The 23,568-nt window shown below is 37.5% G+C and overlaps 1 protein-coding gene across 11 annotated transcripts in view; it reads right to left on the bottom strand.

Moving 5' to 3' along the window:
- The window catches only part of Kif24 (kinesin family member 24), a 93,676-nt gene that overhangs the window by 39,248 nt on the left and 30,860 nt on the right, over nucleotides 1-23,568 (bottom strand). For 9 of the 11 annotated variants that reach the window (XR_001237083.1, XR_001237085.1, XR_001237084.1 and 6 more), the window contains 4 exons: nucleotides 17,454-18,098; nucleotides 12,668-12,857; nucleotides 8,057-8,154; nucleotides 3,987-4,202 (listed from right to left, as the gene is read on the bottom strand). Coding sequence is in view for 8 of the 11 variants with exons in the window: in XM_005401086.2 (XP_005401143.1) it covers nucleotides 3,987-4,202; nucleotides 8,057-8,154; nucleotides 12,668-12,857; nucleotides 17,454-18,073 (1,124 nt within the window). In the remaining 3 variants the exon portion in view is untranslated. Of the gene's footprint in view, nucleotides 1-3,986; nucleotides 4,203-8,056; nucleotides 8,155-12,667; nucleotides 12,858-17,453; nucleotides 18,099-18,728; nucleotides 18,780-19,584; nucleotides 19,678-23,568 lie in introns of those variants that run through there. The other 2 variants (XM_005401089.2, XM_005401088.2) reach the window with 2 other exon arrangements.

The raw sequence follows: 23,568 nt of genomic DNA, 5'->3' as shown, positions 1-23,568 counted from the left end.
CAGACACATGGGGATTAAACAATACACTCTTGAATAATCAATGAGTCAGCTGGGTGTGATGGAACATGCCTGTAATCCCAGCACTTGGGAGGCTGAGGCAGGAGGATCACTGCAAGTTCAGGTCAGCCTGGACGACATGGTGAGTTCAAGGTCAACCTGTACTATACAGCAAGACCTTGTCTCAAAAAAACCAAAACAACAAAAAGAATAAATAATGAATCTTAAAAGAAAGCAAAGAAGAAATCAGACAGTCCCCAGAATCAAACAATAATGCCAGTACCACATACTAGAACCTATGATATAAAATGAAAGCAGCCCTACAAGGGAGATTTATAGCTGTAAATGCCCACATCAGAAAAAGAGAGAGCCCAAATAAATAATCTAATGATGAACTTTAAGGTCTTAGAAAAACAAGAATAAAAATCTGAAACAACTTTACAAAGAAGGAAATTATAAAGATCAGAGCAAAAATTAATGAAATTTAGACTAAAAACACAATACAAAAAATTAATGAATCAAAGCACTGCTTATTTGAAAGTAAAAGAAAAAAAAAAGAACAAGCAAACAAATTTTACCTTAGCCAATCTTACAAAAAGGACAGAAAAGATCCAGATCAATGCAATTATAAATGAAAAAGGCAAAACCCAGATTTTTAATCACTACTTCAAAAACCTGTACTCCAATAAATTGGAGAATTCAGAAGAAATGTATAGAGATTCCCAGATATGTATGAATACTGAAACTGAACCAAGAAGATATAAAAACCCTAAGTAATCCAATAACGGTCAATGAAATTGATGCAGTAATAAAAAATTTGCCAACTAAGAAAAGCCCATAAGCTGACTGGGTTCATCACTGACTTCTAGAAGAGCTTCAGGGAAGATCTAATGCCAACATTCCTCAAATTCTTTAATGAAATTGAAAGGAAAGGATTACTCCTAAAATCATTCCTGGATGCTAGCATTACCCTGATTCCAAAACCAGACAAAGACCCAAATAAAAAAGAAAACTAGAGGCCAATCTCTTTAATGAACAAAGATGCAAAAATTTTCAACAAGATACTGGCAAACAGAATGCAACAAATCCTAAAAAAGATTGCACATAATGACCAAGCCGGCTTCATCTCAGGGATGCAAGTATGGTTCAACATATGCAAATCTATACATGTAATATACCACATAAAACAGAAGCTAGGACAAAAACATATGATCATCTCAATAGATGTAAAAAAGCCTTTAACAAAATCTAACATCTATTCACAATAAAAGCCCTGAAGAAAATAGATAAGGACCTTATCCCAATCTGATGAAAGCTGTTTATGACAAACCAACTGCCAACACCATATTAAATGGGGAAAAGCTCAGATTTTTACCTCTAAAATCAGGAATAAGACACTTTTGTTCAATATAATAAACGAAGAATCAGCCAGAGCAATCTGGCAAGAGAAAGAAATAAAAGGGATACATATGGGAAAAGGCGGGGGCAAACTGCCATTATTTTCAGATAACATGATCCTTTACATAGAAGACCCAAGAAATCCCACCAGAAGACTCCTAGAGCAACCAAATTCAGCAGTGTATCAGGATAAAAAATAAAAACACAAAAATCAATAGAATTCCTATACATCAATAATGAAGTCACCAAGGAAGAAGCTCGGAAAACCACATTATTCACAATAGCAGAATAGAAAAACTAAATACTTAGGAATTAGCCTAACAAAGGAAGTGAGAGACCTCTACACTGACAACTACAGTAATGTGAAAAAAGAGATCAAGAGGACACCAAAAAATGTAAAGCCATACCCTGTTCCTGGATAGACAGAACCAATATTGCCAAAATGGTCATAGTATCAAAAATGACATATAGATTTAATTCAGTGCAATCAAATACCAACAGCATTTCTCACAGACCTGGAAAAAACAATCTTAAAATTCATATGGAATCAGAAGAGATGCAGAATACCAAAAGTAATCCTGAGCAACAAGAGCAAAGCAGGAGGCAACATAATCCTGGATTTCAAGTTATATTAGAAAGCCACAGTGATAAAAACAGTATGGTATAAAAACAGACATGTAGATCAGCGCAACAGAACAGAGGAAGCAGAAATAACCCTAGGTATCCTCAGCCATCTGATCTTTGGCAAAGGAGCCAAAAACATGCTGGGGAAAAGACAGTCTCTAACAAATGGTATTGGAAAAACTGGCTATTTACATGCAAAAACTGGAATCTAAACCTCTATCTCTCACCATGAACTACACTAAAATCAAAATGAATCAAAGACCTAAATGTTAAAACAGAAACAATCTGCTGGAAAACAAAATAGGTAAAACTCCTGAAGACACCAGCAGAGGTAAGGATGTTCTGATACAGCTGCAGTTACACGAGAAATAACATCAAGAATCAACAAATCACCAAAAGTGGTGATGTGTGTTTATAACTCCAGCACTTGGAAGGCTGAAGAATGCATTTAAGGCCGGCCTGAGCTACAGAGCAATACTCTGTCTCAAAAAACAAAAACAAAAACAAAAAAAAAGAAAGAAGAATTAACAAATGGAATTATATCAAATAAAAAGCTTCTGCAAATCAAAGGAAATAACCATCAGGAGGAAGAGACAACCTAAAGAATGGGAAAAGTTTTGCTAGCTGCTTCTTGAACAGAGGACTAATATTTAGAATATGTAAAGAAATAAAAAAAATTATACCCTCAATAAAAGATCCAATCAAGAAATGGACAACTGCAATGAATACACTGCTCAGAAAAGGAAGTACAAATGGCCAATAAATATGTACATGAAAAAATGTTCAATATATTTGGCCATCAGAGAAATGACAAATTAAAACAACACTAAGATTCCATCTTATTCCAGAAAGAATGGCTATCACTGAGAAATCAAATAATAACAAATGCTGGCAAGGCTGGAGGTGTGTGGGGGGAGATTCCTTCCTCATTGCTGTGGGAATATAAACTAGCACCACCACTATGAAAATCAGTATGTAGATACCTCAAAAAACTAAAAATAGAAGTTCCATGAGAGCTATTCCCCTTCTAGGTAACTCACTGAAAGAGTTAAGATACCATACTACAGTGATACGTATATATGCATGTTTTCTGCAGCACAGCTCATTATAGGTAAATCTTGGAAGCAGCCTATATGTCTATCAACAGATGAACGGATAAAAGAAGTATTTAAATACAATGGAGAAAAATAAATAAATACGACAGAGAACTATTCTGCTATAAAAAAGGATAAGCTTGAGTCATTTGAAAGAAAATGGATACATGGTCAGACATGATGTTAAGTGAAATAAATCAGGCATACAAACTTAAATATTGTATGGTTTCTCTTATACAAGAAACTCGAACTATAAATAATTTCAAAAGCATAATAAAAGACAGATAATAGGAAACAGGGAGATAGAGTTTTTGCAAATGGGAAGGGTACCAAGAGATGGAGCAAGGGTGAGCGGGTGTTAAAAGAATTACGATGTGTTAGGTACATGTACCAACTCCCCACAATGAGTGTAATCATTATGTACTGCAAATAAGTACTAATAAAAATAAAACAATACATTTAATTAAAAAATATTAGTGCAGCTGGTTGCAGAGGTTCATGTTCTCAGCACTGGGGAGGCTAAGGCGGAAGGATTGCAAGTTTGGATGGGGGATACAGCTCAACAGCACAAGCACCTGCCTGGCAAGTGCAAGGTCCTGAGTTTAATCCCTGGTACCAAAAAAAATTTGAGGCCAGCCTGGGCTATACAGTAAGATCCTGTTTTAAAAAAAACAAAAAAAACAAAAAAAGGAAGACTAATTTACATTTTTCTCTAGCTGAACTGACAGTTTAAAAATATGTATCTGATGCAGGAGACTTTTGTTTCACAAAAGAGCATTAGCATTAAAGCTCATATGATTAAAGTGGTTTTGTGGAGGCTCTGGCTTAACCAATGATGCACAGATCTAGAGCTTCCCATTCACATGCCATTACCTTTTTCTTCTATTTAGGAGGTCATAAAGCTGTCCACAGTAGATTTCATAGAAGCTGATCCACACAAAGAGGTGCCTTCTTGGCTGGGACACTTCCAGTTGTCTGAAGATATCTTTGGCAGCCAAAGCATACAATCCTGGGTTCTGATGGGTTCCTATCATAGTGTAGGTTTTGCCAGCACCTGTCTGTCCATATGCAAAGCAAGTGGCATTACCTCTGTGGAAAGAATAATTTGAATCATGCATATTAAGAGAAGTACTAATTTACATATAGATTTTTAGTGATGAAAGTCAGGTGGAAACAGAATCCTTGACAAAAATTCAGCTATAAATGTAATTCCTTAGGTGAGGAGGGCTTTACATTATTAAAACATAGGAAAAGGTAAAATTATTCTCAAATCAGTATTTTCCTATTGGAATTTTTCATAGAACTGGTAAGGCAACATAAAACAACTCTGGGGGGCTGGGGATTTAGCTCGGCGGCACAGTGCCTGCCTTGCAAGCGCGACTTTGTGAGTTCAATTCCCAGTATTGGAAAAAACAAAAACAAAAACAACAAAAAACAACTCTGGAAGGTAAGAAAACAGAGACTTTTACTGAGTTCCTACCTCCTGCTAGGTGCTTTACAGGATCCTAGAGAAGATTTCATCTTAATCTGGAGGGATAACTTTGGTGAAAGTCATAAAGAATTAGAATAAATGTATTAACTAGTAGCAGATCATATGATCTAAATAGGATGGTAGTAATTATTCATATGAAAATTAAGCAACTTTATGGGGGCGTGGTAACTTTAGACACAGGTAAAGTCAATGTGAACAAAGTATCTGAGGAAGCCAAGAACAGAGAACTGGACTTGAAGACAGAAGCTGAGAAGGCAGAGCCCTACCATGCAGCAGTGACAGTGAGAGCGAAGGCCATCAGGAGAACAGATTTGGTGCGGCAAGCAGGCTAAATCTGGAGGGAAAACCTGCATTTTGGTCTCTGTCCAGCTATTAACTGATTACACTGCCTTAGGCAAGTCACTACATATGTCTCTGGGCCTGGATTTTCACTTTCATTGTAGGTTAAAGGCTTACTTGGTTTCTTTTTGCTTTGATTTTTGAGACAGGGTCTCACTATGTAGCCCAGGCTGTACTCGAACTTGCACTGATTCTGCCTCAGCCTCCCAAGTGCTGGGAGATTATAGGCGTGTGCCATCATGCCTGGCAGGCTGCTTGGTTTCTAAGAGCCCTTCCAATCCTGGGTTTCTATGATTCTAAGTGAAAATCACTATTCTTGTACCCTGTGCAAGTGTGAAGAACTGCAGAATAAGAGGTGGAGAAGGGAGCTGAGAGACCCAACTATCAGTCACAGTATGATTCGGGAGGAGATGGAGATTACCTGAGTATTGTGAGACTCGATTATGCAGTGCTAAGTTCAGAATGAACACAGGTGGCTCAGCAGCCAGTGTAGACTCTTGAACATGCACAAGGGTTAGTGACAAAAGTAGCTGCTTGTGAAAAGAAAGAAAAAAAGAAAACCCAATGTGTGTAAGCAGTTAGGGGAGGCTGGAGATGGGCAGAGAGGTAAGTAAACAGAAAAGGAATGAAAGCCAGATATCATTTCAATGGTGAGATTTTTTTTAAAGCAATAAATATGGCCATAAAAATCTTACTACACCTTATAGAATGAATGCACTATGCCTTTCTTTGTTATTACCAAAGTCTTAATATTGGAATTTTAACTTCCTTCCTTTCTTCCTTCTTCCCTTCCCCTCTTTCTTTCTCTCTCTCTCTCTCTCTTTCTTTTTCTTTCTCTTTCTTTCTCTCTTTCTTTCCTTCCTTCCTTCCTTCCTTCCTTCCTTCCTTTCTTCTCTCTCTCTCCCTCTCCCTCTCTCCCTCCCTCTCCCTCTCTCTTTTTGAGACAGGGTCTCACCACGCAGTTTAGGCTGGCCTTCACTTTGTAGCCCAGGCAGGCCTTGAACTTGTAATGATCCTCCTGCCCCAGCCTCCCGAGTGCTGGGATTACAGGTGTGTGCCATCAGGCCCGGCTTTAACTTATTTCAGAAACTTGCTCTCTCAAAAAACATTTCCTAGCTTTTGTGCATAAGAAATTGGACTTGATTTGTACTGGGGTCACTCTCGCATACTGACCGCCCTCACTCTTGAGGGTGCACTTCTTTTCCTTGGTCCAAACTTGCTCTGCAAAGCCTATTTCTTTTTGTACCTTTAATAAAACTTTGCTACCATTGAAAAAAAGAAATTGTACCTAAAAAATATATTGCATTATTAGCCTGCTCATGAAATTTTTTTAAAAAGAAATAACTTCCACAAAACAACAATAAAAAGACAACACAAGCTGGTCATGGTGGTGTGTACTATAATGCTAGCATTTGGGAGGCTAAGGCAGGAGGACTGCAATATCAAGGCCAGCCTGGGCTACACAGTGAGTTCAAGGCCACCCTGCATAGCAGACCCTGTCTTAGAAAGAAAATATTTTTAATTAAAAAAATAAAAAGGAAAATCGAGGCCAGGACCACAGTGCATATGACCGTAATCCCAGTACTTGGGAGGCTGAGGCAGGAGGATTGTGAGTTTGTGGTCAGCCCAGGCTACATAGCAAGACTCTGTCTCAAAAATAAATAAACTGAAGGTATTAAAATGGCAAAGGCCCTCATTAAAGAAATTATATTAAAACAATTTCACTGGCTAAAATAGAAAAAGACTGCTGGTAAGGCTGAGAAAATACATGCTTTGTAAGCTGGTGATGGGAGCATAAAGCAGTCCCACACTCTAGTCACTGGACATTTTCTTATAAACACCAACCTGTCCTATGTCACAGCAATCCCCGGGCTAGGTTTTCAACGTGAGGTTAATGAAAACATGCCCATAAAAAGACTAGCATAGGAGTGTTCATACAGCTTTGTTCATAATAGTCCCAAACTAGAAATAATCCAAATATCTGGCAATAAGATTACTGATATACACATTGTGATATATACTTATAGAAGAGAATACTGAGCAAACAAAAACAAAACCCTACAGATACATGCAACAGTGTACACTAATAGGGGCTAGGGATTTACCTCAGTGGCACAGTGCCTGCCTGGTTAAGTGCAAGGTCGTGAGTTCGATTCCTGGTACCGGAAAAAAACCCCAAAAACCAAACAACAAAAACAATGTACACTAATATACAAAATTATGTTAAACCAACAGAAGCCAGTCATACAAGGATATATAATGCAATGATTGTATTCCTATGTAGAAATAATAGGTTGTCACAGAATATAAGTCACTGGTTACACAAGACCTAGAGATGGAGGTGAGGGATTAACTAAAAGGAACACAAGAGAGCTTTATGGGTGATAAAAATGTTCTTATGTCTTGCTCAGGTATTAATTACTTGTATATATTCATCAAACCTGAATATTATATGTGCATCTTATTGTATGTAAATCCCACCTCTATTTTTTTAAGAAATAATTTTTTTAAAAAAGTCAGGGTTAGGGATGTAGTTCAGTGGTAGAGTGCTTGCCTAGCATGGGTAAGGACCAGCAACACAAAAATAAACAAAAAGTCAAGCTTCTCTGGAATCTGTGATTCTAGCACACGCCTACATTTTAAATATACAAGAGAATCCTACTCTCTTCTATGTCCCATTTAATATTTATTAAGTGTGAATAATAATTTTAAATAAAAAATACCTGCATGAAAAGTTGATAAGTGACATTATCTATCGCAGTCTAAGGAAAAAAACTGTAGTCAGAATGCATAATTCCTATTATCAAACCATGAAAATCTTTTGTTTCTGAAGACTTTGAAAAAATTAAATTGTTGACAGCTACATTATCCCCCTAAACAGGGAAACAATATCAGTGTAAAAGGAAACTTTGCCACAAATTCCTCAATGCTTGGCAAACCCTATAAACTGAGATACTGTACTTTTCCAGAAGAATCTAATTTAAATTCAGCAAATAAAAATACAAATTCACATTTCATTCAAAAGAGCTAAAAAGCATAAGTGATATTTATAAAGGAATGATTTATGGAAACTAGAAAACAAAAAGCAAGAAAAGCAAATCATTGTTCTCACCCATTGAAAATATGCTGAATGAGGGGGTGAGTAGTCTTCAAATAGACATCTCGATTGGTGCACGCCTCACCAAAGACTTCATCAAAATAAAAAACATGCTGAAAAATAAATTCAATTTTTATAGAAAGAGATGCCTTCTAATTTTCTTTACCACTATTCTAGGTAGCACATAATAAAGGTCTAAATACATTTAAAAATAATAGTAAGTGAGCTTGATAAACTCAGATAATTAGGAACTGTTAAGTGACAGGGGCTTCTTTTACTTGAGATCTCTATAGCCATGTGCTTACAATGTAGAAACTAAGGCATACAATTTTTGTTCTTTCTTAAGAGAAGTAATTTGATGAGTAGAAGAATGAGCTATTCTTTATGTCTGGGAACACTCAGTTCTATAGGATATACAACTATCAAACTCACCAACCTGAATACTATATGTGCATCTTATTATACATAAATTATATCTCTCTATATATCATACTTCCCCTATATCTATATGTTTTTTTTGAGACAGGGGCTAGTTATATAGTTTAGACTAGCCTTGAACTCACAGTAATCCTCCTTCTTCAGCCTCCCAAGTGCTAGAATTATAGGTGTGTACCACCATGCCTGGTGGTACCTCTATTTGTACAACATTATTTTTTAAAAAAGGAAAGTGGATGTGAGTCAGTGGTAGAGTGGCAAGCTAAGGTCAGTATATTTGAAAGCCTAGAGGAATTTTAGAGGAAAATTTCCATTCTATAGGTTACATGACTTAGCTTTTAGCTCCATAAATATTTAATGTTCAGATAGTATATGGCATAGGCACTTGAAAGACCCAAAAGGTGTAGAACTTACCTTACTCCGGCCCCTAAAGATATATACAAATTACTATAAAGTAGAAGAACCTTAAGAGGAAGTATGCATGGGACTTGATGGAAAGAACACATTCTGTCTAATTGGGAAAGACATTATAAAAAACTGTACTGAGAATGGATCATGGGGAAAGAAGAGGAATTTGAGAGCAGTGATAAAGGGAAGGAAAGTATTCAAGGCACAGGGAAAGTATGAACAAAGAGCCAGAAGGCACAAGGAACTGTATGTTTAATTAATATGTAAGGATGGGCCAAGATTCACTGTAGCTAAAATATAGGAAAAGTGAGACAGAAGCCTAGAATAACGAGTTAGGCCTATGTTGTAGAGGTCTTAGGGTCCTAGCCTCAAGTAGGTGACAAGATGTAGTTTATATTTAATTCAGTAAACAGGGGGAGACAGTGAAAAATACTTTGCAAAAGGGCCATGTTACTGGAAGATTAATCTGGCTTCATGATGTGAACAGACTGGAACACAGACTAGTGGTGAGATAAGAAGGATCTAAAGCAGCTGGCATGGTGGCACATGGTGTAATCCCAGGTAATGGGGGAGGGCGAGGCACAGGAGAATTGCAAATTCAAGACCAGTATGGGCAACTTAGCCAGACCCTGTCTCAAAAACAAAACAAAACAAAACAAAATAAAACAAAACAAAACAAAACCAAACAAAACAAAACAAAACCCCTGGGGATGCAGCTCAGTGCAAAAGCCCTAGATTCAATTTCAATTCCCAGTATAATAAAATTTTTTTAAAAAATGAATAAATAAATAAATAAAATGGGCTGTAGCTGTCAATTAAAAAACAATTAATTAATTAATAAAATGGATATAGCTCACTGGGGATGACAAAGGAAATGAGGAGATTACAAATTTGGCAACTGACTGGATGTAGGGAGAATTTTTTTTTTTGGAGATACGGCCTGGCTACGTAGTTCAGGCTGGCCTTGAACTCACCCTGTAGCCCAGGCTGACCTCACACACACAGGAATGATCCTGCCTCTACTGCCTGAGCCCTGGGATTATAGGTGTGTACTACCATGCCCAGTGCAAAGGGCTCTCAAAAGACTTTTTAAAAAATTGTAATGGGGAAAAGGAGAAATAGGAGATTCCATTACATTGGGTCTGGAGAACATTAATTCAGCAGCTGTAATTACAATATTTGTACAATTTAGAGGTTTTATAGCTGGCAACTAACCATCTCTAAGTAAGAAATTCTAATAATTTCAGGCCTGACTGTAGCATGATGATATGAATGATACACAAGTGAGAGATAAGGCCCTGCTTTCTGCCACCTTTTGGGCTTGCTCTAAACATCCAGTTAAAAAATTGCATGGACAGATCCAGACAACTGGAATTGGGTCAATTTAAGGAAGGTTACTCTGTTCCAGATTCAACTCTCTTTTATTTAGGATTATATTACATTACATTAGAATGGACATTTGTTAGGTCCTCTGGGAAAAAGGGAGACCACAAAGCCAAGTTTATCTTTTTTTTTTGTCTTTTTGAGACAGGGTCTTGCTATGCAGTTCAGGCTGGCCTTAAGCTCACTTTGTAGCTCAGGATGGTCTCAAACTTGCAACGACCCTCCTGCCTCAGCCTCTCGAGTGCTGGGATTACAGGTGTGTGCCACCACACTGGGCTCAAATTTATCACTTAGACAAAGTTTCCAAGAATTATTGGACCGAGCATGGTGGTGTACACATGTAATCCCAGCACTCAGGAGGCTGAGGCAGGAAGATTGCTGCAAGTTTAAGGCGAGTGTGGGCTACAAAATGAGTTCAAGGTCCACCTGAACTGCATAGCAAAGCCCTGCCTCAAAAAGATAAAACAAAACCAAACAAAAAAAAAAACCTTAATGGATAAGAGGATATAGTACACTACACGTATGTGATCGTATTTACTAAGTAACAAGATTTGAAAAGACAGGATATTTAATTAGACACATACCTACTGTTTTAATCCTGAGTAAATTTAAAAATAAGACTCAAAGAATTGACAATCAATAGTTATTTAGCACCAAGTTTGCTATGAACCTCCCTTTTCTTCCTTTGCTTTTGAGAAAGGAAAAGAGAAAAAGTCCTTCCAATACTTCTAAGTTATAGCATTGACAGTTAAGGACTTTGGCCTATGAGAGCAAGGTCTAAAGTTCAAACAGCAGAGGAAATGCCATGGAAACTATGGGTATTCAATAAATATTGATCAATGGTAATGACAAAGAAGTAAGCTGATTGTGTTTGGGGATAATGGAAAAATACAAAAGCTACGATGATGCTTCCTTGAGGGAATTACTGTGATTGAAGTATCATTAATGACGACTTGGGTAGACAGTGATTGGATGGGATATTACTGTGGCTATACTAGCCATGGAACTAGATAGCATTACAACTAATTGGTCACTTACACCATCTTGAAAATAAATACCTCCCACTGAGACCTAATAGACTGTGGACTGATCAGCAATCAATAAGGCTGTTAAAGTGCTTAGGTTGGCTGAACAGCGGCCTAGTAATTTACTGCCCACAGAAAGACTTGGTGGATTACTCTAGTGTCACTGGAAACCCAATTTTGGTCCTCAAAGAAGGACAATGCACATGTGAGAGAGACATTTTAACAACTTCATTTCACTGTTAAAGGGTTTATTCTTGGAGGGTAAGATAACAGTGAAGGTGAGTGGCTAGCACCCCAGATTACTCACCACTGCGTTGCTCTCTACCCGTTTTCAGGTGGTGAGGCAAGAAAATGAGAGAAAGAAGGAGAAATACAATATGAATGTTTAAGGAGCAGATTCAGAGCAATGCAAACTGAATTCCAAAGTCTTTACAGCTGGTGGATAACCTGTTCTGTTTTCGATTCATCACAACTTTAGGAATGCCTAGTTACACAAACTTACAAGTGTCAAAACATGATCTTTCCCATCTGTAGCCTTTACTGCTTCCCTATGACAATGAAGAGTTATTGCAAGGGGACCTAGTAGCTTAGAATAAGTTCAATACCAAACCTTCTTCATAACGATTTTCAGTCAACAATAAGCATTTTTATGTGCCTGAGCTAATAATGTTTTATTTAGACCCTTATATGTCAGATATGAAAACATGCACTCTACCCTGTACAAAGTGGCCTCAGCTGAGCCCCATTTTGACCATTTGAATCTAAACTCAAGGCAGCTCAATATCAAAATAAGCTGCTCCCCGGAGCCTTGTTGCTCAACAAGATATTGTCCATCATTAAACTCAAGACCCACACTCATCAGAATGATGACATCACATTGTGAGACAGGCAAGAATGGAATCCAACCACAGTCATTCTGAGGCAAGTTTAGTGATGTGTCCTGTCGACAATCACTTATTTAAATTATTTTATATCTGGCATGGTGGTACATACTGTATCCCAGCACTCAGGAGGCTGAGGCAGGAGGATCACTGCTAGTTCAAGGCCAGCTGAGGCTGTATAGTGAGTTCAAGGCTAGCCTGAACAATATAATGAGACCCTGTCTCAAGACAAAAACCTGTTTTAAGTGAATGTATGATGTAGTTCCATCACAGAAGATACAGGAATTACATTTTTGTACAACCTACTGCACCATACTTTTAAAAAATGAAGGCCCAAACTATCAATGATTTCATGCAATGTTATGTCAGGTATGACTATCAATACTCAAATTAGAAACTGGATTTCAGAAATTGTATGAAACCATTTAAACAAAAAGCATTAAATTAACATACTTGCTAATATTGATCCCAAACACAAAAGGAAAACATCATACCTGCAGAACATATTGTGTGAGGTCTACTGCTTCTTTTTTCTCATGCACAAGTAGAGTTTCTTCGTCTTCTACAGTAATAATATTAATTTCTCCACGACGTACCTCCCTCAGTCCCAGAGGTCGTTTTCGAACACAGACTCTGATTTTCTCCATCTCAGTCCAAGGATTCTCTTTATCTGAGGTGTTCTGTCTGACATTTGTTTATAAATAGGCTTTAATTTTTAGTAATAGGGTAAGGCTACATAAGAGGTTAAAGTACATCTTGCTGTATACTGGGCATAATGAATGTTTAATAACATACTAAAGTATCACTGGGACAGTTCTTTTGTTAGACGTTCTCCTGATTACTTCCATCGCCATCTCTATCCCTACCCTACCTCACCCCTTGCCTTGCAAAAAAAATGGAAACAAAAACAAACCCCCAAACAAACAGAACCATCACACTTATTTCAGGTCTAAGATTTTTGTCCTTAGCTTCCAGATATGGTCTTCTTATAGTATAAACTCTTTCATGTTCCCAAAACTCAGGCTGGTTAATAATCAAAATCTAACACAATATACTGCTCCCCATCCCTCCAGGGCCTTTACAAAACCCAAACCTATGTCTCTTACTCATGTTCAAGCCAATTATTCTTGCATGTTCACCATTTTCTTGATTCATCTAAATTAATCAGGAATCTAAATTATGAATTAATCTAAATTATTCTTAATTCTACTAGGGTTTACTAAATACCTTGAATTAGGTGCTGAGTTTCAATGTACTTTTCCTGCTGCTTCCTGTAGATATATCCTGCCCCTTCCTGTGCCTTATCTTCTTATTTCCTTTTTGTCCCTTTTGTACATATTAATGTGTTTGTTAGAACACAGTCATGGATTTCTCCTCACCAGCACAATGTTATGACCAGCCTTGTCTGCTGAGAATTTAAACTTCTACTCAGGTGCATTCTCTCACTGCCTTCATTCAGCTACTCCACGTTAACACCCAATATTTGAGGCAACATTCTTCGGGTTAGGTACATAAAATTTATCAGGTTTATCTGCTGAATATTATAGTGGTCAATATATCCAAGAGCTGATCATTTATATAGAAACTTCTCTAAAGCGAGGTAACAAGACAATAAAGTTCTTAAAAGGAGATGTTTTTACCTGGATCAATGCCTCTGGTCCATTTTCTTTTTTTGTTTTGTTTTTCTTCCAGTACTGGGAATCAAACTCATGACCTTGCGCTTGCCAGGCAGGCGCTGTGCCGCTGAGCTAAACCCCCAGCCCCACCTCTGGTCCATTTTCTAAGAATGCTTTAGAAAGAAATTATTCTCTCCTTTATAGTACTTTAAAATTTGATGCCCCTAAAAAGACTTTCATAATAGATTTTATACAAGGTGCTATATACTACATAATTGCTTTGCATTAATTCTGATTTTCTTGGCCTTCCAACTGGCTAGAAAAAAATTATTTTTTGTCAGGATCTAAATTAGTTTTTTTTAAAAGCAAATAAATTTCTACTATAATGTATGAGGCACTTTGAAGGTATTTTTAAAAACCAATATATAGGAGACTTCTAAAAATTTCTCATTTGGTTTTGTTTGGTCTTCTTGAGACAGGGTCTTGCTGTGCAGTTTAGGCTGGCCTGGAGTTCACTTTGTAGCCCAAGCTCACAACAACCCTCCTGCCTCAGCCTCCCGAGTGCTGGGATTACAGGCGTGTACCACCATGCCTGGCCTTAAAGTTATCATTTGGAAGCTTAATATGGTTGCACATGCTTGTGATCCCAGTAATCTGGAAGCTGAGGCAGGAGGATCACCTCGACTTCCAGGCCAGCTTGGGCTACACAGTGTGTTCCAGGCTAGATACATAGTGAGAGCTTGTCTCAAAAAAAAGAAAAAGAAAAGCTCAAAAAAGGCATTGTTTGGGGCTGGGATACAACTCAGCGGTGGAAGGCTGCCTAACATGCATGAAGCCCTAGGTTTAATTCCCAGCCCCGGAGGGGACAGCAAGCAAGCATCATTTTGAAGTTAAGTGGGAAAATTTTGACAATTCAATTATTAAAATTGGATGAGGGCCTCTAGGGACTCTTCTTTTGCATATGTTTGATTTTCACACACAAAAAAGAAAATTTTAGCTAGGCACAATGATGCATGCCTGTAATCCTAGCTACTCAACAGGCTAAGGCAGGAAGATTTCAAGTTAAATGATAGCCTGGGCAATTCGTGAGACCTGTATAGCATGCATAAGGCCCTGGGTTCAATCCCCAGTAACACCAGAGGGAAAAAATGATAATAAATCTATTTGAGACAGTGTCTTACTAAGTTTTCCAGGCTGGGCTTGTATGTGTGACTCTCAGCCTCCCAAGTAACTGGAATTATTATGGGTGTGCACTAAGCTGAAAATAGAAATTTTATGTATCATTTTAACAACGGTTTTGTGTCAAAATCTCTAGCTGTTGTTGAGTATTAATAATTTAATCAGAGGACAGAAAATGTTTAGTCTTTTTTAAAATTGGCAAGGACTCTAGGGGTTTGTGTTTTTTAAGTACAAAGGGCCAAAAGGAATGCATAATCTAAAAGGAACTGGTTTAAATGCCCAATCTTCCACAGAATAAATAAACAACAACACGCAAAGAATTAGGACAACTGGAGTTAGATCTATTTAAGATGTTAATTAAGTCAGGGCAACCAGTTTTCTAAATGTAATAGACTTTAGGTAAAATTCTAAGGCAAGTAATTAACTAAAAACTTTGGAAATATCTGAAAAGCAAAAACCTGATGTGAGGTATCCAAGAAGAAAGCTCTTTGGGGTCGGGCATGGAGGTGCATGCCTGTATCTCAGCACTTGGGAGGCTGAGGTAGGAGGATCACTGTAAGTTCAGGGTCAGCCTGGGCTACATACTGAGACCCTGTCTCAAAACAAACAAACAAAAAACAAAAAAGCTCTTTGGATAGAAGGACTCCTAATGCCAAGTCTTAAACTGGAAAGATGTTTTTTAATGTTTGAAAATCCTTACTATATTTGGGGCCTGGGGAATATTGAGGGAAATGTCCTTCTTTACCTTCAGTGCTCTAACATGAAATGAGAAGAGTGAGCTAATGTGAGAAAGCTCAGCTGAACACCCTTCACTCGGCTTGTATAAGCTCAGCTGAACACACTTCACTCTGTGTAAGTATAATTGTCTGTAAGAGCAGCTACTACAGTTTACGGTAGTTTAAATCTGTCATCCCACTCACCCTACCCTCTAAGAGTCTAAGAGCTTCCAAATATCCTAATTATCTTTATACTAGAGTCAGACCTAACAGAGGCAATACTTAACATGTATCAAATAAATGTAAAGGCAATATTTAAGCTAAATACGCATTCTATCACTAATATGTTAAATAGCACAAAGCGGTATTTTTATTTGTAAATCCAATTTAGATTTTTATGTGTTGCTCAGTAAAAGACTATCATATTCAAACAAATTTGCTCTTTTACCACTGAGCTAACCAACAGGACAGCAATTATCCTGGCTTCACAGTCATGGAAAAATCTAGTTCTCTTACAATTAAAACAGAACAGTACTATATTAAATTCTCTGTGTTCTGTTAGATCAAAAAAAAAAAAAAAAAAAAAGTTGCCAGAAACATTATAAAGTCCACTGATGTACTTTAAATTATTACAGATATTTTTATCTTTAAAACTGAGTCTTTTATTTTTTGGAGTAAAAGAATTAGTTTTGAGGTTATCTGGAACCTTAGCCAATATAAAACCAGATATAAATACTTTGTCTTAAGGAATGTATAACAGCATTTTTAAAAAGATAGATTAAAAATGAATTTTGTTTTCTAATAACTCATATATATTACTTTAAAAATAAAAACCAAGGAATTAAAAAAAGGAATACAAATTTTTTGTTTTTATTTTTAATGTAGCAGTATTATTTAAGGTAGGAAAAGAAACAGACTCTATAGAGTGAGTCTGGGCCAAGTAAAAGAAGCACACCCCACAGCGTGAGGGTGGGTCACCATGCAAGAGGGAACACAGTGACCTATAATTTTTTAAAATAATGTATTTTCTATTTTATCATTGTTAGTATTAGGGATCAGTCAATATTTCATCTTTTAGGGAACTTACTTCAAGTTCTAACTTTAAGCACTAAGTGAAAATAACATTGTTATTCTGAATCTCAAACTCTATTTGCCCCCCAAAATGTCTTATTCTCTATAATACACCAAAATCTGTTTTTCCAGGGCTAGAACTGTAAAATAATAAGCACTCTGAATTAAGACCCTATTTCAATGTGTGCAGATGAACTAAGTGCTCCAAAGACCTATCTAACTACATGCTCTCTGCTTTTAACTAAGCTGTAAGTCTTTTCCTGGTTGGTTTAAGTGAATTTGATGTCCTTTTAAAAATTCTGTGAATTGTGTAATTTTATTTCCTTTGTAGGAGGCCAGTTAATTATTGTACTTTCATGTATGCACTAGATATATCATGTTACACTATAATAAACAATAGAAATAAATAACAGAAATAAGTCTTTGTAGAAATAACAGCAGATCTTTGCAAGTAGCAGCTGTTTGATGCACATAAATGGTATCTTTCTCCCATCTGCACAGTTCTAATGCCTTGTTAATTTTCTCCACCCAGGGACAGTATTTCTATTACTGATAAAAAGCTGATCATTGCCATTTCTGTTATATTTATTTACTACAAAGAAAGAATGGTTGCTCTCATCTAGTCATGGAGGACAGGCCTGCCTTGCCTAAGGCAACCTTCTCTCAAAAACAAAAAAGGTAAAAATAAAAATCATTACCTGATACAAGGTTGAGGGACTCCATAGTTATACCCTGAACCATGAGAGACTCTCTGAATAATGGGAATATCACAATTTCCAAGTATCGGAGAAAAGAGATGTGATGAAAACAGTGAAGCTTTAGTTTCTGTTTGCACACAGGACTCAGCAGCTGTGGCGCTCGGAGCTCGTGCTTTTGTACGGTACTGGGAATCTTCCGGGAGCATGTGTTCCAGCACTTTCAGCTTAGTGGACTTCTGTTCATTTGCAGAGAAATCTGTCATATTATGCATTTCAAACCCATTTCTGCTAGCAGTTCTGTCTTTGTTGTCAACAGGAGAATCAAACTGTAGTTGTCTGCGAGGGCCAGATCTGAATTCCTGAGTCTTAATGTACTGGCTGCTTGTCTGAAAAGGGTGGTCTGGGCTGACTGTCTTCTCTTCTTCTTGCATAATCTTAATGATTCTGATCAGCTGGAAGAGACGTTTGCGGTCATTCATGTCACGGACTCCCAATTTGGAGTAGTCTTTCATCGTAACCTTGGCTAATTCATCTATTTTCTGAAGGCCAAGGGCAGTAAAATGAGGATAATACTGTGCAAGTTCAGCTTCACAAAGACATTCATACAACCAGGATGCCATTTTTATGAATCGGTTTTTATAAATTCTGAAGAGAGGGGAGAAACCATTCATTTAAAATAGAGTATACATAATAAAATTTTCCTTTAAAAAATTAAGAGAGGAGCCAGGCATGGTGACACACACATATAATCCTAGCACTTCGGAGGTTGAGGCAGGAGAATTTCAAGTTTGAGGCTGCCTTGGCTACCTAGAGAATTCAAGGCCAGCCTAGAATACCTAGTGAACCTCTGTTTCAACCCTACCTTGCAAAAGGCATTAAAAACAAAGAAATACATTTTATCATCTCAAGTTTTCAATAACTGACTAAACCGCATAAAACAAAATGCTTTGTATAGCTTATGATGAATTTATAATAACAGGTATAATTTGCTCATCTGATTAAGAAAGACATTTTCAACTATACAAAGTGGGCCAAAAAAATGTATACATACTTCAACAGTTTGCCATACTAATAAATGTCTGCAAGTTCATGGCCACCACTTTCAGCACCTCTTGTAATTGTAGAGGCCAAAAGTAACTTGTATTAATCTCATGATGTTTTCATAAATTCAGTAGTAAAATATTTATACAAATTTTTCTCTTTCTGATGTACATGTTTTTTGGCAGACTCTATTTAAATAGTTACACAGACACACACACAACACAAGTCACTTACTCATTTCTTGGGAATTTCTGCTAACCTTGCAATGTCTACTTAACACATGCCACAAGCTACTGAAATCTTGTTCTCAACCACTGATTGTAGCAGAACTAATTATAGATGTTCAACTTAATGTCAAGGCATGTCGCACAACTGTTTCCAATGATTAATGAACAAAGGCTATGAACTCTTTCAAAATAGAAAGTGGAATTCAATGGCAGACTACAGAGGATTATAAATTAATACAACTCACAGGAAGTCACAGTTGCATTTGCTGAGTACTGGCAAAAGTTACTTAAACAAAACTAAAAACATCATCAATTCAGAATTAACTAATTCAGTATTTTAGAGCATTCTAAAAGGTGGTCATCTATATTTACCTGTATAGAATATGAATCAGGTTATTTACCTAGGAAATTGATACTACTCAAAATTTTAAATGATTATATATTAACATGCTTAAAAATTTTTTTGTTTTTGTTTTTTTGGTACTGGAATCGAACTCAGGACCTTGTGCTTGCCAGGCAGGCACTGTGTGGCTGAGCTATATCCCCGGCCCTAATATGCTTAAGAATTTAACACCAGATATTTAATTAAATACTAGCAAATGATATGGTAATAACATATTCCTGGTCAAATATTAAAGTCAGGACTCTTGAGGTCTCCATAGGAGTTAATCAAGTTCAAGTTCATGTGTCTACTAAAAAGTAACCTTAAATTACATTTTCTTTTCCTTCTTCCCTCTGTCCCTCCCCTCCCCTCCCCTCTGCTCTCCCTTTGATACTGGAGACTAAACCCAGGGCCTTTACATCAGCTGCCTCTCTACTCATTTTTTATTGTTTTATTTTGAAATAGGGTCTTGTTAACTTACCCAGGCGGGACTAGAATTTAGGATGCTACTGCCTTAGCCACCCAGAGTGCTGGAATTAGAAGACTGTGCCACCATGTCTGGCTATATCCTCTTTTTAAAAATGGTTTGGCAATTCAGAGTTTTCAAAATTCAGTTAATTACAGGTAAAATGTTTGTTTTCTTTTTAATTTATATTTTGTCTCCTAAGGGAAACAGGAAAAAGTTGAGGGCATAGTAATAAAGACAAAGAACCTACAATGGTTAACGTTGGAGGAAATATTACGTAGGCTATAGAAAAGGCCAAAAGGGCTGAGTAACACATCACAAAGCACCCAGCCCTCTTCTGTTTGTAGTGGATTAAAGAACAAAAACAAACCAACAAAACCATAAAACCAAAACCAAAATTCTCTGCAGCCCTTTCACCCAGAGGTGGAGATTGCCTCTAGAATGACCTTATAATTTGTTTTGGCTAACAGAATACAATGGAAGCAACATTGTGACTTCCATGCCCAGGTCTCCAGAGTTCTTGCACTTTCTACTTCTGCAGAAGCCCAGTCAACAGCCCTCATTGCAGCGGACCTCCACGAGAAGCCATCTTGGACCATGTAGCCTAGTGGTGTCACAAGATGACTGCAGCCACAGGCCCCAGACAAGACCAGGTGAAAAGTTACCTAAGGAAGCCCAACCCAAGTGCCTGACACTGAGGGATGAGCAAATAGTAACTGCTTTAAGCCACAGCATTTTAGGGGCAGTTTGTTTCACAGTACTAGATAATTATAATACCACTGCTGTGCCTTCAATTTTATCATTAGCTTTATTTTTTAAGATGAAATTGAGTAGAAAGCAGAGATTTCTTTTCTTTTCTTTTTTTTTTTTTTGTCTTTTTGAGACCGGGTCTCACTATGCAGTTCAGGCTGGCTTGAGCTCACTCTGTAGCCCAGGCTGGTCTCAAACTCGCAGTGATCCTCCTGCCTCAGCCTCCCGAGTGCTGGGATTACAGATGTGAGCCACCACGCCTGGTGAGATTTCTCAAAAATCCCTTGGCTACACATGTATAGTCTCCTGCATTAATGAACCTGTGCTAACAATGATCATCACAGCATTCATTAGGGTTCTCTTTAGTGTTACATTCTACGGATTTAGATCAATATATAGTGACATATATTCACATCTGAATAAGGTAATTTCACTGCTGTAAATATCCTATGTTCTGCTTACTCATCTTTCACACTCTCATGCTCCAGCAATCACTGATCTTTTTATTGTCTTGAGTGCCTTTTCCAGAATGCCACATAGTTGGAATCATACAGTATGTATGTAGCTTTTTGTATTGGTTTCTTTCACTTTGTAATATGTGTTTAAGTTTCCTCCAAGTTTTCTCCAGGCTTATGGCTCATTTCTTTTTGAGAGGCTCATTTCTTTTTACTGGTGAAAAACATCCATTGTCTGAATCACTGTAGTTTATCCATGCACCTAATGAAAGACATCTTGGATGCTTACAAGTTGTGGCAATTATTAATAAAGCTTCTACAAACATCTGTACGCAAGCTTTTGTGTGAACGTAAGTTTCAACTCCTTTGGGTAAGTACCAAGGTGTATGATTGCTAGATCACAGGGTAAGAACCTACTTAGTTTTGTTAAAAATCGCCAAATTGTCTTCCACAGTAGCTGTATTATTTTATATTCCCACCAGAACTGAATGAGATTTCCCCCTGCTTTGCACTGTTGCCAGTACTCGGTGAGGTCAGTTCTCTGAATTTTGGTCATTCTAAAAGGACATGTAGTGGTATCTCATTATCTCCAGTGCTTTTTTTAAAATGCTGGTTAAACCAGGTGTGGTGGTACATGCCTGTAATCCCAGCACTTGGGAGGCTGAGGCAGGAGGATTGCCACAAGTCTGAGTCCAGCCTGGGCTACACAGTGACTTCAAGGTCAGCCTGGGCTACATAGCGACATGCTGTCTCAAAAAAAAAAAAAAAAAAAAAAAAGCAGGTACCTTTGCTTGAAATGTTCCCAACTCCTTCTGCCTACTAACATGAGTTAGGGCCATCCTTTCAAGACAGCTCAAGAAGCCAAATATGGTGGCACATACCTGTAATCCCAGCAGGAGTCTGAAGCAGGAGGATTACCATGAGTTCGAGGCCAGCCAAAGCCAGCCTGAGCTACATAGCAAGAACCCTGCTTCAAAACAAAAGAAAATAGCACTCGGCAGGCTAAGGCAGAAAGATCTCTGTGAGTTTGAGACCAGCTTAGGCTATAAAGTGAGTTCAAGGCCAGCCTGAACTAGTGAAATCCTGTCTCAAAAACAAAATAAGATGGCTGGGCTGGGGATATAGCTCAGTGGTATAAGCACGTGCCTGGCAAGTGCAAAGTCCTGAGTTCAATTCCCGGCACCAAAATGAACAAAAAACAAAATCAAAATGGCTCAAGGTGGCTTTTCCTCCAACATGCAGCTTTGTTTCATCTGTTAGCCTCTTCTATCATTTTACCCAAGTACTTCATGGGTAGCTAAGCACACCACCAAATCCCTTTACTGCTGTTTCTTCTGCCTGGAGTACCAGTCTTTCCCAAGAAGAACACTATTTTTCTTCTATGAGAGAGGTGGGTCTTAGCAGAGAATGAGCAGTATTTTTCTCTGTGCTTCAGTAGTAATAATAGCAACTGGTATGTATGGAGCATTTAATATATACCAAGCAGTGTCCCTAGGCACTGTATTTGTTAACTTCCAAGTAATCCTATGAAGGATGTTTCAGTACGTGATCTCTGACAAGCTTAATATCTCTGAAACTCAATTTCTTTAACTTTAAAATGGGAATGAAATAAAGTCCCCCAGTTCTTAAGGTTAGAATTCAATGAGAAAATATTTATAAAACTTGTAAAATACTTGTAAAAGCAGTATAATGTCTGGTACATGTTTAGTGCCCAATGAGAGCTGGTAGTTACCACTACTGCTATTATTATTTCTGTATTTCTAGTATCTTCACCACCTAGCACAGAACCTAGAATAGAATAAACCTTCAATGTTTTGATTTATTTTAAGCTATTTCTAAGCAGCTGTATTCCCTACTTGATTCAGCCTAACCCATGGGAACAGGTTGTTAGTGCTATGCAGTCTTCTCATTTTCCACAGATTGCACAAGATCCTATGTTTCACAAATTCATCCCCTTGGTGACAAAACAAACATTTCTCAACTCAACTCTGCCAATCATGGCCTCTTGTGCATCCCTTAGTCAATACCTGCAAAATTAACATTCATTTTGCAATGCTTGGATATTCTATAATATCGTGGGAGAAGATGCAAAAGTTAGTAGTAATTTAGGTATGTAGTTAGAGCAGCCACTGACATACTTCTAACATGACAGTCATATCATGCTTCTGAGCCCTACAATTAGCCTATGCTCTTTTATTTTAAAATTAAATATACTTTTTTGTGCCACAGTCCAGGTTACAAAGGTCCAGCCCTTCCTCTTCTCCTGGGACAGCTATCACAATCACTCTAAGAACTTTCCCTGAAACCTATCCTTGATCCATAGAAAAACAAAACAAACTCCCAGATTATGGGAGCGGGTGGTAAAAAAACCTAAAAAATGTCCCCAGGTTGACTCTGGTTGCACTTCATTGATCTACATCTACCTAAATTACTAATGCAAGAGCTGGGAATATATTTCATCTTTTTAAAAAATTTTTTTTATTTTTATTTTTTTTTGTCTTTTTGAGACAGGGTCTCGCTATGCAGTTCAGGCTGGCCTTGAGCTCACTTTGTAGCCCAGGCTGGTGTCTCAAACTTGCAACGATCCTTTGTCCTCAGCCTCCCGAATGCTGGGATTACAGGCATGTGCCACCATGCCCAGCTGGGAATATATTTCAGCAATAAGGAAGATGTCTTGAGTTTGATTTCCAGCACATGTGCAAAAAAAAAAAAAAAAAAAAAAAAAAAAACCAAAAAAAAAAAAAAAAAAAAAATGAAACAAAACCAAGAAACAAATTTACTGACTCAGCAATTC

This window comes from Chinchilla lanigera, unplaced genomic scaffold (genome assembly GCF_000276665.1).
Source record: "Chinchilla lanigera isolate Chin_1 unplaced genomic scaffold, ChiLan1.0 scaffold00071, whole genome shotgun sequence".
Taxonomy (NCBI): domain Eukaryota; kingdom Metazoa; phylum Chordata; class Mammalia; order Rodentia; family Chinchillidae; genus Chinchilla; species Chinchilla lanigera.
The sequence above is the reverse complement of the archived record's forward strand: the minus strand, read 5'-3'. Positions and strand labels throughout refer to the sequence as shown.